We start from the raw sequence: 13,916 nt of genomic DNA on the forward strand, positions 1-13,916 counted from the left end.
TAAAAAAGAAAATGAAGATACAAACAGAGCCCAAGAAATCAAAACATACATCAAGAAGCAGAAATAGAGGCCAAACAAATATGAAGTTTATAGCCATCAATAGATAACATGCAAAGATGTAGTTTATAGCCATCAAGCCTAAATATGACAAAAGTTAATGGGTATATCTAGAAGTAACATGAACCCAATAGAGATAAGATCAAGGAAAATTACAAGAAGAATCGAAAAACCTAAGAAAACCAAATCTCATCGGTTCATATATAAAACCTTACCTAGTCAAACCAAACTAGATTCAAATATAATACCTTACCTGGTCAAAAACCAAATTGACCTAGAGATTCCATATATTCCTATTATCACGCCCATGATTGAAAGGGATCACTGGCCAATATATTTAACGTATAAAAAAACCACCAAAAGTCGATATGAAGAGAAATATCAACTAAAAAAATATAAGGGCAATTGTCATTTTCCATTATCGTCTAGATATTACGTAGACAACTCATCGGCTAACAGTTTTCCATTATCGTCTTGATATTATGTAGAAAACTCATAAGATAACGAACTCCTTGAAAAACTATCTTATTATTAATCTAACGTAGATTTTTATGACTTTTAAGCCCATGTTAATGACTATTGAAGTGGGTTGAGGACAGATAAGCTAGAAATCTTTTGCAAGAAATACTAAATCCTTTTGAGGCATTTCCTCAAACTCCTTATATGCACATTGGGGACATATTGAAGAAAGCAAGAAAACATGAAATCTAAGATATAATTTTCTATTCTTCAACAAAACTTAGATGCAAATAATCTACGGAACAAAGTAGAAAACTAAACCTATAATTCATTGAAGATCTTTCACAAGAAATTGTTCAAGAAACATACATAGTGATGCAAAGCAGATGTATAAGTCAAGAACAAAAGATGTGCAAGTCATCTTTGATCAAAAACAAATAAGATGATTACTAAAAACAGTTCCAAAAAAGAATGTCATGTTGGAGATTTGATTACCTGATATGAGAAAATCTCTTGAGATATAGCGATAAGTAAACAAAATCCAGCAATGAAAAATCGAGATGAAGAACACATAAGAAGATTGATGGAGACAAGGAGAGAACCATAATCGTATGAGAGGAGATGGAGAATCGATTTAGGAGATGAAAATGAAAGTAAGAATTGAACAAATCTAACAGTATAATTATATGGTTTTCCACCACGAATCATCAATTGGAGCTTGAATCGGCATTATTGGGAATCCAATTGGAGTGTATTGAGAGGGATGAGAGCGTGGGAAGTTATTGGGAATCCAAATCCTGAATTGATGAGTTGTACAGATTTAAAAATGTTGTACTTAGGTTTATTGATTGTTTTTAAGGCTTTTAGATTTCATGCATAAAAAAAGGGTACTTTGTGCATATAAGTTTGTTTTTAAGACTTTTAAGATTTCATGCATAAAAAAATTGTACTTTATGCATATAATATTGTTTTTAAGACTTTTTTGAAATCTGCTTAATTAGTATAGATAAAAAATTATAATATATCAATTAAAATTCAATAATATTTCAATCAAACTAATATAAATATATATTAAATAAACTAGAAGGGTACTCGTACAATGTAGCGAGATATATCTACATTTTAATGTTTCATTTTATTCTGTCTCTGTACATGTTATAATACGGTTTTTATGTGATTTTGAGAAATTGATAATGTTTTTATTTTTGAATAAAATATAAATTTGAAGATATTATAAAAAATAAATATATCAATATTAGTATCAAATTAACTATTTAAAATTTTTGTTTTTTATGTAATTTTTTTAATTCAAATATTTATTATAATTTAATTAGATTTAAAAACGAAGTAATATATTTTTGATAATAATATAATTTTTTATATAATTAAGTGTTCTGTTACAACTCAATGATTATCCTAATTGTATTTTAAATTTTTTTATTTTTTTAAATGAAATGTTTATCTTGTATTTGACTATGTTTATCTGCAGTAAGTTACACGAATTCAAACATGAAGCTTTAATAAATTGTACTTACATATAGTTTATTTGTAATCTTGACTTTAAGTAATATGAATCAATAAACAATATTTCAAGCATAAAAAATGAGTTTTAAGAATTTTTGTCAAATGCTTTATAATATAGTATAGTATAGATAAAAACTAACAAAGAAAACAAATAAATATTTATTTAATTTAGAAAAAAAAATCGTGGGTCTAGATTTGGATTTCCTATTTAGGGGCTGTTTGGCAGTTGCTGAATATTTTAGTGCATGATGATTAAGTGGTCAGAATGATTAAGAGACTATGTATGATTTAGTGTCAGATAGAAAAAGATTGTTCGGAAAATGTTCTGAATCAACAGTCTGAATGACATAAAATTGTCATTTTACCCCCAGTCTTGTGTTTAATGAAAATTAACGTTTGACAACAATTCTGAAGAAAATTTCTAAATGAAAATAGAAAATAATTAATGGTTCAAGCCAATACATAATAGTATATCAATCCAAACAAGCATGACAATGTTTGTTCAAGTTTTGGCATAACAAAACATCACATGAAACACAACTTCAAACCCAATATTTTGAGTACAACATCTAATTTGAAGCATTTAACACCAGTTGATTTGCAATCTCATTACGTAAATTAGTCATGTACTCACTGTCTTGAGGACCCCAAGGTGTTGCATCTATCTCTTCTTCCTCACCTCCGTCAATTTGTTCTTGTGCTTCATTAATTAACATGGGATTATTGTCGTAATCCATGAATAATTGATACTGCATGTTGCATCTTCTTATAAAGTTGTGGATCGCGAAGCAAGCAATTACAATGTTTCTTTGTATGCGAAAAGGATAAGGGGCCATTTGCTTCAAAATTGGGAATCTTGCTTTCAATACACCAAAAGCACGTTCGATAACATTTCTGAGTTGTGCGTGGGCATGATTGAATCTTTCTTCTTTGGTCAAGGCAAGTCGACGTCGAAAATCAGCTAGCAAATATCTTGTATTGCGATATGGAGTCAAAAATCTACGAGTGTTGGCATATGCAGCATCACAAAGATAATATTTTTCTACATTTAACATGTAAGAAAAAGTTATTGTTAAGTAAACTGTATAAAAAATAAATTATATTCAGTATTAAGTAAAAATTATAAATACTTAGTGTAGGAAATGGAAAGCCAGAAGTTGGGTCCAATGCAACTTCTCTTAAAACTCTAGCATCATGTGTTATGCCCTCCCATCCAGCCCAAACATAAGTGAATACCATATTAAAATCACAAATCGCTAAAACTTGTTGATAACATTCACCTCTTCCTTTGCCCCTATAACGAGCTTGTTGATCGACAGGCACACCTGCATGTATGGGAGTCTCATCTAACTCACCTATCGCCCCCTTTATTAAAAAAGTATAAACTATACGAAACTTTTTAACTACGTCTTGATTTTGTGAATTATATAAACGAAAACATACCAGAAACATTCTTCTAAGATTTCTTTGTCGTTTTGGCATGTTGGAGGTTTCTTCATTGGGCATTGGTCCTACAACTTCTCTAGCAAATTCAATCATTGCTCGTAGTACTTGACGAATATGTCTATGGATAGTTTCTGTTGAGTGTTGAAATCTTCTTTTAATCATTCTATAGCGTTCATTATGACCTATTATTGTTAAAAAAAATTGCCATCTTCTCTTTAACGATTGCATTCCTACTATTTTGCAACAAATTCTTTTGTTTAAAATGGTTGCATAGTAGTATATAAGCATCACGAGAAAGACACATTAACTCAAGACATTTCGTATTTGAGCCATTTCATAGGTCTAGAGTATACGCATGTCCGGACAATGATGAAGTGTTATCTCTTATCCTTTTGATTCTTGATGTAGCTTTTCGTTTCAAATACAACAAAAAAAGTAACAAAAGCAACAATTCTTCCTCAACATTCATAGAGAACCTTGCAAATAAAAATAATTACAAAACATGACTGAAGGTTAATTTGCACGCTCAAAGAAAAATTTCCATTCAAAAGTTAACATCATTCAAAAGTTGCATCATTCAAAAGTATGTCCAATAGTTATGTCATCCAAAAGTCATGTGTTTAAAAGCAAAACATCATTCAAAAGCTAGCATCATATCAAAATACAATTTTCAAAAGCATAATATGTTACGACTACATGATCCTGTACTTTTGTCCTATCATTCTAACCCAACCCTCACAACCTTCCGGCTTCAAACACAACCATACTTTCCTATAATCGGCACTCTCACTGAAGATAAAAGTAGCTATGTGGTATAACGGATGATCTGTTCCCCATCCAAGTTCATCCAACTTTGCCAAGCAAGCAGGCACATCGTTCGAATATTTTTCTATAATTGCTTTCACAGCCTTAGATATATCTTCTTCAACTTGTGAGTTACTTGATTGTTTACCTTTTCGCTTTTTACTTGCTTGTGTACTTGGACGAGAATCACATTCTTGTCCTAAAGTTGGTGTTAGGATTTGTTAAGTATTAGGAACTACCTCAACATCTTTACTCGAGTGATCAAAAAGTGGGTCGGAAATGTCGGGAATACTAGAATGTGGTCCATGACTTTCAGTTCCTCTTACTTGAACTCCATCAAACAGTTGAACACAAAGATCGGGAAAAAGTAGTCCTGTACTCCTAATTGGTTCTACATATTTGCTTCTCTGTTTTAAAAAGGATTATATAAATAAAATTACGAAGATACCAAATGCAAACTGATATAAAATTAAAAAGATACCACAATTTCTATTTGCCATTCTTCATCAGTTAGATTAAACGTGTTGGTTGTTGGGTCATACACGTTGCCCGTTTTGTTTTTCAGTCTCGTCCATACATTGTATTTTTCTTTCAAATAATCATAGTGGTTTTTCATTTGTTTTTGATATGCGATGAAGTTATGTTTGTTTTTAAGCGTCTTTGCAACATTCTTCCATGAACACGACTTAAGATTGGTGCCTTCCCGTCCATGTGTAATGACCTCATGTATACATGCTTCAAGAAACGTTCGCACCACACTCTTTTTTCCAGTTTATTCTACGTCTTTTTGGTTGTGAACCCTCACCAACAATGTCTATACCTTACAAATAACGACATTTAGCAAATCAAGATTGAAAAGCATAGAACAAATATTTTATAATTCCATATCCAAAACATTCACATTGAACTAGATTATACATAAAAAAACAAGATGTTGCTTTTTGCTGTGCAAACTTGGTAGATAGGAAGTCCACTACCAGGAAGGATTATCTTATGTTTCCCAAGGCCAAGGACATATGTTCATATTTAGGTAGGTTTTTGCCATGTCACCATACAACACTCATAACTATAACCCCACCATACAACACTCATAAGTATAACCCCATTCTTAGTTTTACATTTCCAATAATAAAGCTTGGTAAAAGGAGCACCCACATGGCCTCAAATGACAAATTCTTAACCCTGCTAACAGTTGTAGGCTTGTAGCCAACAAGTGTTTGCTTCACCAGAAAGTCTATACCAAGAATGAAAAATTTATGGAAAATTTTAAGAATGAAAACTATCATATTATTCTTCCCCTTCTGCTTTGCTCTATGCAATGCAGTAAGTGTTCAAGGAAATAATTATGGAAGTATTAGTGTCATAAAATATTGTGTTTCATTTAGATTGTATTTACTCTAATGCTGAAAAATGTTGATCCATATGTGCTTCAACTAATAGCATACAATTTGACTGTTAAAGCTATTATCACATGACAAAACATATTTTTTTTCATCCTACAAGACTTTCTAGTCTTGCTAATGCAAAATTGTTTCATGTCATCTTTGAATATAATCCCAAAAAGTTGTAGTTTGTATATCACCCAAACAATGCAGGCACTCGGTTAGATGATGATATGTTCAGCTTGTCTAACTTCTTACAACTCAAATCATGGTTTTCACCGCCCAAAATTAATAAGATTTATACTGAAGTTGTAGTCAAGCTTATCTTGTCAGCAACTCAGCATTGCCTAAATTTTCTTGTGAAGTAATAATAATACCAACTGGATCCTTCCTGTGTTACTGCCTACTAAAATCAGTAACAGAGTTGCCTCAAATGACAAATTCTTAGGGTTGTTGTTTGCTTCACCCAGAAAGTCTACCAAGCTTATTCTACATCATTGAAATCAATATTAGTTCTAATAGAACCGGACCTCTTTAACCATAAAACATAAAAGCCAAGAACTATTTATAGTCCCCCATACATATACATCTCAATTTTTGCTCAAGTCCTATTTACTTCAGAACTATTGTTCCAAACTATTTACTTTAGAACAGATGTTTTCATGTTAAACCTAGTAAATCGTTTTCATGTTAAACCTAACTTTTACTGCAGAATAAAATCATTTAGGGTAAAAATAAACAAAAATCATGTGGTGTGAACGTTTATTGAAGCATGTATACATGAGGTCATTACACATGGACGGGAAGACACCAATCTTAAGCTGCGTTCATGGAAGAATGTTGCAGAGACGCTTAAAAACAAACATAACTTCATCACAAATAAAAAAACAAATGAAAAACCACTATGATTATTTGAAAGCAAAATACAATGTATGGACAAGAGTGAAAAACAAAACGGGCAATGTGTATGACCTAACAACCAATACGTTTAATCTAACTGATGAAGAATGTGTTAACAGTAATTCTATGTGATCAAGGGTTGACTGAGTTTGTTGGAGGTAAATGTTGGAGGCATCCTAATCATTAGGAGATGTGGTTAGTAGTAGAAGATGTGGCTAGTGGTAGCTAGTAAATTTCCTTTATTTTAGCTAGTTTGTTATTCCCAGTAGGAGTTTAAATACCATTGTTGCTGTTTTTTTTTTTTAAGTATTGTATCGCATTTTCAGTTGAGAAGTATTTTCAGTTGAGAAATAATGCTACTAGAAAATTCTTCCATAATACGTTTTCTTTTACGTCTCTTACTCTAAGTTTGTATTTGGGTATAGCAGATCCTAAGCTTTGATATCCAACACTTGGTATCAGAGCCCCGTTCATGCCAAAATACCTCCGGTTGCGAGAGATGTCTATCGTCACACAAGGGAGAGAAAACGGTGGAGTACCGATTTAGTGTCCGTCATTGACATTGACAAATTACACGACTTGGTCTATCATAATGGAGGCTATTTTGGATGCCCAAGGTTTATGGGAATCCATTGAACCACCTGTTGGTATGGCGGTTGATGAGAAAAAGAACAAGTCGGCAAATGCGTTCATCTTTCAGGCACTACTGGAGGATATTCTTCACCAAGTATCGAAGAAGAAGACTGCAAGGGAGGTCTGGGACTCCCTAAAAACTCGATATATTGGAGCAGAAAGGGTGCAAAAGGCAAGGATACATACACTTAAAAGTGAATTCGAGGCACTTCGTATGAAAGATGAAGAAACTATCGATGAATTCACCGGGAAATCGAGTGGGATGGTATCAATGTACAACAGCCTCGGGCCAACACTCGAAGACAGGGTTCTTGTCAGAAAGTTACTTGATTTAGTGTCGGATAAATTCCTGCAATTGGTGGCCTCCATAGAACAATATTCAGACGTGGATTCTATGCCTTTTGAGGAAGCCATTGGACGTCTCAAGGCGTATGAGGATAGATTGCGCCTTCGAGGTGGCAATGCTAATGGCGAAAGTAGTCTTCTACTTACCAAGACGGAGGGTCGAACAACTCAAAGGGCTGTTGGTTCAAGTTCCTTTTCAAGTGGAAGAGGACGGGGATCGGGTGATAAAGGTGGAGGACGAGGTGGTCGTGATAGAGGTCGTGGTAGAGGCGGTCGCGGTGGTTAAAATAGGCAGCGAGACATCGGTAATAACAATAGTAAAACAAGAGACAAGAAGCACATAAAGTGCTTCAACTGTGACCAATATGGTCACTTTGCATCCGAGTGTGGGGCACCAAAGAAGAAAGAAGATGAGGCCAACTTGACTCAAACACAAGAAGAGGATGTCGCGTTGATGTTAACAGTTTATGGTGAGCAAACTGAAACTTTGGTGCTGTTGAACGAGGATAAGGTATTTTCAGGGGAGGCCAAGTACAAGAGTTAATTCGGGAGCGATGAATGGTATCTTGATAACGGAGCGAGTAATCATATGACCGGGATATGTAGCTTGTTCGCTGATCTCGATACAAACATCATCGGGCAGGTGCGTTTTGGTGATGGCTCGAGAGTTCAGATCGCTGGAAAAGGAACAATCTTGTTGGAGTGCAAGAATGGTGAGCAACAAGTCATATCAGAAGTCTACTATATATCGGCTCTTCACAGCAGCATTCTTAGCCTTGGTTAGTTAACTGAGATTGGTTACAAGGTTGAACTTGAGATGGTGGATGAATATCTCAGACTTTATGATGAATCTGGTCGTTTATATTGAAGGTACAACGCTCCAAAAACCGGTTATACAAAATCGTTCTTCAAACAACACAACCTGTATGTTTGCTGACGAACTTAGACGACGAGGCTTGGGTATGGCATGCTAGATTGGGACACGTAAACTTTCGTGTCATCAAATGGATGGTACGGAAGGACTTAGTACGGGGTGTACCGATAATAAAGCATATGGGACAAGTATGTGAAAGATGCATGGTCGCGAAGCAAATGAGACAGACATTTCCTAAAGAGTCCCTTTGGCGAGCAAGTAAGCCCCTTGAACTCATTCATGCAGACTTGTGTGGTCTTATTAATCCATCTACCGTTGCAGGTAATCGATATTTCATGCTATTAGTTGATGATTATACCCGATACATGTGGGTTTTTATAATCAAATCGAAGGATGAGGCCTTCGTTACTTTCAAACGGTTTAAATTTCAAGTAGAAAAGGAAAAGTCATTCAAGGTAAAGGGGTTACGGACGGAACGGGGCGAGGAATTTACTTCCCATGAATTTGCTAGCTTTTGTAGTGCAGAAGGCATAAAGAGGCAATTGACAGCCCCTTACTCACCCCAGCAAAATGGCGTGGCAGAACGCCATAATTGTAGTATTCTCGAGACCACCAAGATCTCTGTTGAAAACAATGCAAGTACTAGATACATTGTGGGGTGAAGTTGTTCGGCATGCTGTCTATATTCTAAATCGAATTCTGACCAAAGCGATGAAGGGAATGACTCTGCATGAAGCCATGAACAAAAGTAAACCAACTCTTCATCATCTGAAGGTGTTTGGGTGTGTTGGATTCGTAAAGAAGCCTGTAAATCACACCACAAAGCTCAGCAATTAGAGTACAACCATGGTATACTTGGAATTTGAACCGGGAAGCAAAACGTATTGTATGTTCAATTCGAAAGAAAATAAGGCGGTTGTAGCTTGGGATGTTGTTTTTGATGAAAAAAAACAATGGGATTGGACCTTTGTCCAACATGGCGAATCCACATTGAAAGAGCCATGCATTGGTGGTTATGTTAATCAAGGCCTCAATGAGCAAGTCCAAGAAGAGAATGCAACCAGTAATGAAGATGAAAATCCTTCTCCCACAAACAATGTAAGCCTACCTCAGACTCCAGAACCTTCCTCACCACTCACAAGTTATCAAACAGGTGAGTCATGAAGTGGAAATCCCTCTATAGCAACTGGACCGGTTTCTACAATACAACCGAAACTAAATGTAAGTCCCTCGGCGTATGATTGCACACCTGTTCGGGGGTTTCGATTGTTATCTAACATTTATGCTAAAGCACAATTGACAGAAGTTACAAGATGAGTTGATGCTTGCGGGGGATGAACCTACAACCTATGAAGATGTTGCAGGTGAACAATCCTGGCGTGAGGCAATGAAAACGGAGATGGGGTCAATCGACAAGAACCAAACATGACAGCTTATGACTCTCCCTTCAGGTCTCAAACCAATTGGTCTCAAATGGGTTTTAAAACAAAGAGAGATGCAGAAGGCAATGTCGTGAAGCAAGAGGCGCGTTTGGTGGCAAAGGGATATGTTCAAAGGCAGGGAGTAGATTTTGAAGACGCATTTGCTCTGGTGGCCCGAATTGAAACCATTCAACTACTGTTGGCTTTGGCAGCAATGAAAGGTTGGACTGTTCATCATTTAGATATAAAGTCGGCTTTCTTGAATGGGCAATTACGGGAACAAGTATACTGCTCGTCGGTTTATTCAACTTTAGATTTCAACACAAAAATAGAACTCAAGTATACACCTTTAACTACTGTCGTCTCGTAACAAGTAATAATGGTAAAGTACCAAATTTCATTCCCACAGAGATAGCTTTGCAAAGTTATTCAAAAGTACAGTCCATAAAAACTAATTTCAAATGGCGAAACGAGGGATTTGATTTATCTAAAATTGGGAGGTTTGATTGGCAACTAAGGAAATATCAGTCTTAAAAAGAAGCATAGGATGCAAAGGTTGATTAAGACACTAAACAAATGATTCAGCAAAAAGGTGACATAACAATCCTGTCACAATTATCTAAAATCAATAAATGATTTTACATAACTGTCACAGTATCAACTATCGGGTCAAACGGCCTCCCAAGAGTACACAACGGTTAACGTGCTATCGATACGATATCATTTATGTTAGACGTCGTGAATCTTAGCACAACACAGTGTTACCATCCTACACCGTAGGAGTATAACATTTGTCAAATACTAAAGCTATTTATAGTCTTCTCCTATTACCTCAGGTTTTCTTATTTATGTTAACTCTAAAAGTCAATGCATTTTCATACACAAAATCAGTTGTCAATTAATTTTAATGTGATCTTCAATTAAATATTAATCACCTGAAACAAATAGTAGAGTATAATGCTAATAAGACACCTTTGTACTTTCACAGCGGCTTTGGTCTTAATTTTCCCTTACACCCCAAGCTAAGGCTTTTAGCCCATCATCGCTCGGTTTCTTCTCGCGAAGGATGTAAAGATTGAAAAATAAATAACTGATGCGTAAAAGTAAATTGCAGAAATTAAATTGCAAGAAATTAAAATACTGGAATGTAAAGTACTGGAAAGTAAATTACAGAAATATAAATGACTGAAAGTAAATTACTAGAAATAAAATGCAGAAAAGTAAATTGCAGTAAAGTAAAGTGCAGAAATTAAAAGACTGAAAAGTAAAATACAGAAATGTAGAAGACTGAAATTAAACTACTAAGAGATAAATATTAATAATTAAAATTATTCTAAGACATAAAGTAGACACTTGTATACTAAGATGTGACCCTTACAAGACAAATGAAAGCTTAAAGAAAGGAAGACTTGGAGAAACTTGCACTCCAAGTCACGAAACTTGCAAAACAAGTTTCGTTTCTAAAAGTGAAGAGTTACTTGCAAACAGAATATTTAGCCTATGGAAATTAATCGTGAGCCACAAAGGATGAAATCCAATGTAAAGCAACAGAAATCGATTAATTGTAACTTGTAACGAAAGTCATAAAGCGTTTATAACTCGAAAGTAAGAACATAAATGAGATGCAGATTAAACATGAACACTTGAATTAAAACTTGAGAATGTAATCGCAACTTCACTTCACAAATTCGGTTCTTGGTTGGAAGCAAAAAAAACCTAAAGCTAAAATATTTAGAGAGTAATTGTTTTTAACCGAAAGGTTGTGTGTGTATAGGTAAATAAAACCAAGCCTTAAGCACCTATTTATAGAGAGAATGGAGCTTGCACAAGGGGGTTAACTAATAGGACAAAAGAGGTCTTCAAAAACGGGCTTTGACTAGGACCAAGGCCTTAGATCCAACAGCTTCAAGGGGCAACCCAAGGAAATTTGGCCCAGACAAAAAGTGCAGCTCACTGATCGGTGCAATAGGACTCTGCCAAACATACTCCTACAGGACTGCTGCAGGACTTGTCTCAAAAATATAAAAAATCTGCATAAACAGAGAATTAACATTAGATATGATACAATACTACTGTTATATATATATATATATATAGATATAAAGACGACATAAAAAGACTCAATTAAAACACTATTGGGCAAATAAAACAAGTGAAAATGATTAAGAAAATGATGTAAGAAGGTTAATAAATTAACACTTATCATATACGTAGCTCAACCAGATGGGTTCGTGGTGAAAGGAAAGGAACACATGGTGTATCGACTTCATAAAGCTCTATACGGCTTACGCCAAGCTCCTCGAGCTTGGAATACTCGTCTTGACAGAGAACTTAAAGAATTGGGTTTTCTAAATTACCCACATGAGCAAGCCGTGTATCAATTTAATAACTCCAAATTTATTTTGTTGGTTGGTGTATATGTAGATGACTTGATTGTTACAAGTTCAAGTGAAGAACAAAGTGCAACTTTTAAAGAGAAAATGAAGCAGCTTTTTGAGATGAGTGACTTGGGTCACTTAACATATTATTTGGGGATCGAAGTCCGACAAACGAAAACGGGAATCGAATTAAAGCAAGCTGGGTATGCAAAGAAAATATTGCAATCAGCAGGCATGCTTGACTGCAATTCTACGAAGACTCCCATAGAACCAAAGTTCAGTTTGTCAAAGGATGCAGACGGAGTTCCGGTGAACGCTACAGATTATCGTCGCCTCATCAGGTGTTTACGTTACCTGATTTATACGAGACCTGACCTCGCTTACTCAGTCGGGGTTGTCAGTAGATACATGAATACGCCAAAAGAGAGTCACCTGAAAGCGGTGAAACAGATTCTACGTTATGTGAAAGGTACTTTGCAGCTTGGTCTAATTTATCAAAGAGGTGGCGATGGGAAGCTAAGTAGGTACAGTGACAGTAGTCACAACATGGATCGGGATGATGGGAAAGGCACAACAAGAACTATGTTCTACTTCTCAAACAACCCGATTAGCTGGCCGTCACAAAAGCAACATACGGTGGCCCTATCTTTTTGTGAAGCTGAGTTCATGGCAGCAACGGCGGCGGCGTGCCAAACTGTGTGGTTGAAAAATCTGCTCAAGGACCTAACCGGTTGGGAAAGCTCAAGTGTTAGGTTGTATGTCGATAACAATCAGCAATCGCCTTAATGAAAAACCTGGTATTTCATGGACGCAGCAAGCACATCAATACTAAGTATCATTTCATTAGAGAATGTGTCGAGCGGAAGCTAATCATTGTGGAGCATGTTAGCGGAGAGGAGCAATTGGCTGACATTTTGACCAAGGCACTGCATCGGGTCAAATTCGCTGAAATGAGAAGCTTGTTAGGAATGATGACGATGGAAGATTAGAATTAGGGGGGAGAATGTTAACGGTAATTCTATGTGGTCAAGGGTTGACTGAGTTTGTGGGAGGTAAACGTTGGAGGCATCCTGATCATTAGGAGATGTGGCTAGTGGTAGAAGATGTGGCTAGTGGTAGCTAGTAAATTTCCTTTATTTTAGCTAGTTTGTCATTCCCAATAGGAGTTTAAATATCATTGTTGCTATTTTTTTAAAGTATTGTATCGTATTTTCAGTTGAGAAATAACGCTACCAGAAAATTCTTCCATAATATGTTTTCTTTTACTTCTCTTACTCTGAGTTTGTATTTGGGTATAGCAGATCCTAAGCTTTGATATCCTACAGAATGGCCCACGAAGGACTGCCAGTGATATACTGGAGGAAGGTGAAATAGAAATTGAGGTATCTTTATAATTTTTTATCAGTTTGCATTTAGTATCTTCGTAATTTTATTTATATAATCCTTTTTAAAACAAAGAAGCAAATATGTAGAACCAATCAGGAGTACATGACTGCTTTTTCCCGATCGTTGTGTTCAACTGTTTGATGGAGTTCAAGTAACAGGAACTGAAAGTCATGTGCCACATTCTAGTATTCCCGACATTTCTAACCCACTTCTGATCACTCGAGTGAAGATGTCGAGGTAGTTCCTAATACTCAACAAATCCCGACCCCAACTTTAGGACAAGAGTGTGATTCTCGTCCAAGTATAC

The 13,916-nt window shown here is 35.6% G+C and overlaps 3 protein-coding genes across 3 annotated transcripts; 2 read left to right on the top strand and 1 right to left on the bottom strand.

Moving 5' to 3' along the window:
* Positions 1-2,609: 2,609 nt before the first annotated feature.
* Positions 2,610-3,579, bottom strand: LOC112505983. Its single transcript, XM_025110016.1, has 3 exons — positions 3,484-3,579; positions 3,321-3,405; positions 2,610-3,082 (listed from the first exon to the last, which is right to left on the bottom strand). Exons 1-3 carry the CDS (start codon positions 3,577-3,579, stop codon positions 2,610-2,612), a joined length of 654 nt encoding a protein of 217 aa, XP_024965784.1.
* Positions 3,580-7,164: 3,585 nt separating this feature from the next.
* On the top strand, positions 7,165-7,836 carry LOC112505984. The gene has a single exon (XM_025110017.1). It carries the CDS (start codon positions 7,165-7,167, stop codon positions 7,834-7,836), a length of 672 nt encoding a protein of 223 aa, XP_024965785.1.
* A 2,013-nt stretch (positions 7,837-9,849) lies between these two features.
* LOC112505985 (uncharacterized mitochondrial protein AtMg00810-like) lies at positions 9,850-13,009 on the top strand. Its single transcript, XM_025110018.1, has 2 exons — positions 9,850-10,066; positions 12,060-13,009. The coding sequence occupies exons 1-2, from the start codon at positions 9,850-9,852 to the stop codon at positions 13,007-13,009; spliced, it is 1,167 nt and encodes a 388-aa protein (XP_024965786.1).
* The last annotated feature ends 907 nt before the right edge of the window (positions 13,010-13,916 follow it).

The sequence above is a fragment of the Cynara cardunculus genome (genome assembly GCF_001531365.2).
Source record: "Cynara cardunculus var. scolymus isolate 2C chromosome LG 2, CcrdV1, whole genome shotgun sequence".
Taxonomy (NCBI): Eukaryota; Viridiplantae; Streptophyta; class Magnoliopsida; order Asterales; family Asteraceae; genus Cynara; species Cynara cardunculus.

Bases quoted from the DNA above. Each gene is read 5' to 3' on its own strand.
- LOC112505983 (XM_025110016.1), bottom strand. From the start codon at position 3,579: ATGATTGAATTTGCTAGAGAAGTTGTAGGACCAATGCCCAATGAAGAA. The intron at 3,406-3,483 runs GTATGTTTTCGT...TTTTTAATAAAG, and splicing joins ATCTTAGAAGAATGTTTCTG to GGGGCGATAGGTGAGTTAGA. The intron at 3,083-3,320 runs GTGAATGTTATC...TGTTAAATGTAG, and splicing joins TTATAGGGGCAAAGGAAGAG to AAAAATATTATCTTTGTGAT.
- LOC112505984 (XM_025110017.1), top strand. From the start codon at position 7,165: ATGGAGGCTATTTTGGATGCCCAAGGTTTATGGGAATCCATTGAACCA.
- LOC112505985 (XM_025110018.1), top strand. From the start codon at position 9,850: ATGACAGCTTATGACTCTCCCTTCAGGTCTCAAACCAATTGGTCTCAA. The intron at 10,067-12,059 runs GTTGGACTGTTC...TCATATACGTAG, and splicing joins GGCTTTGGCAGCAATGAAAG to CTCAACCAGATGGGTTCGTG.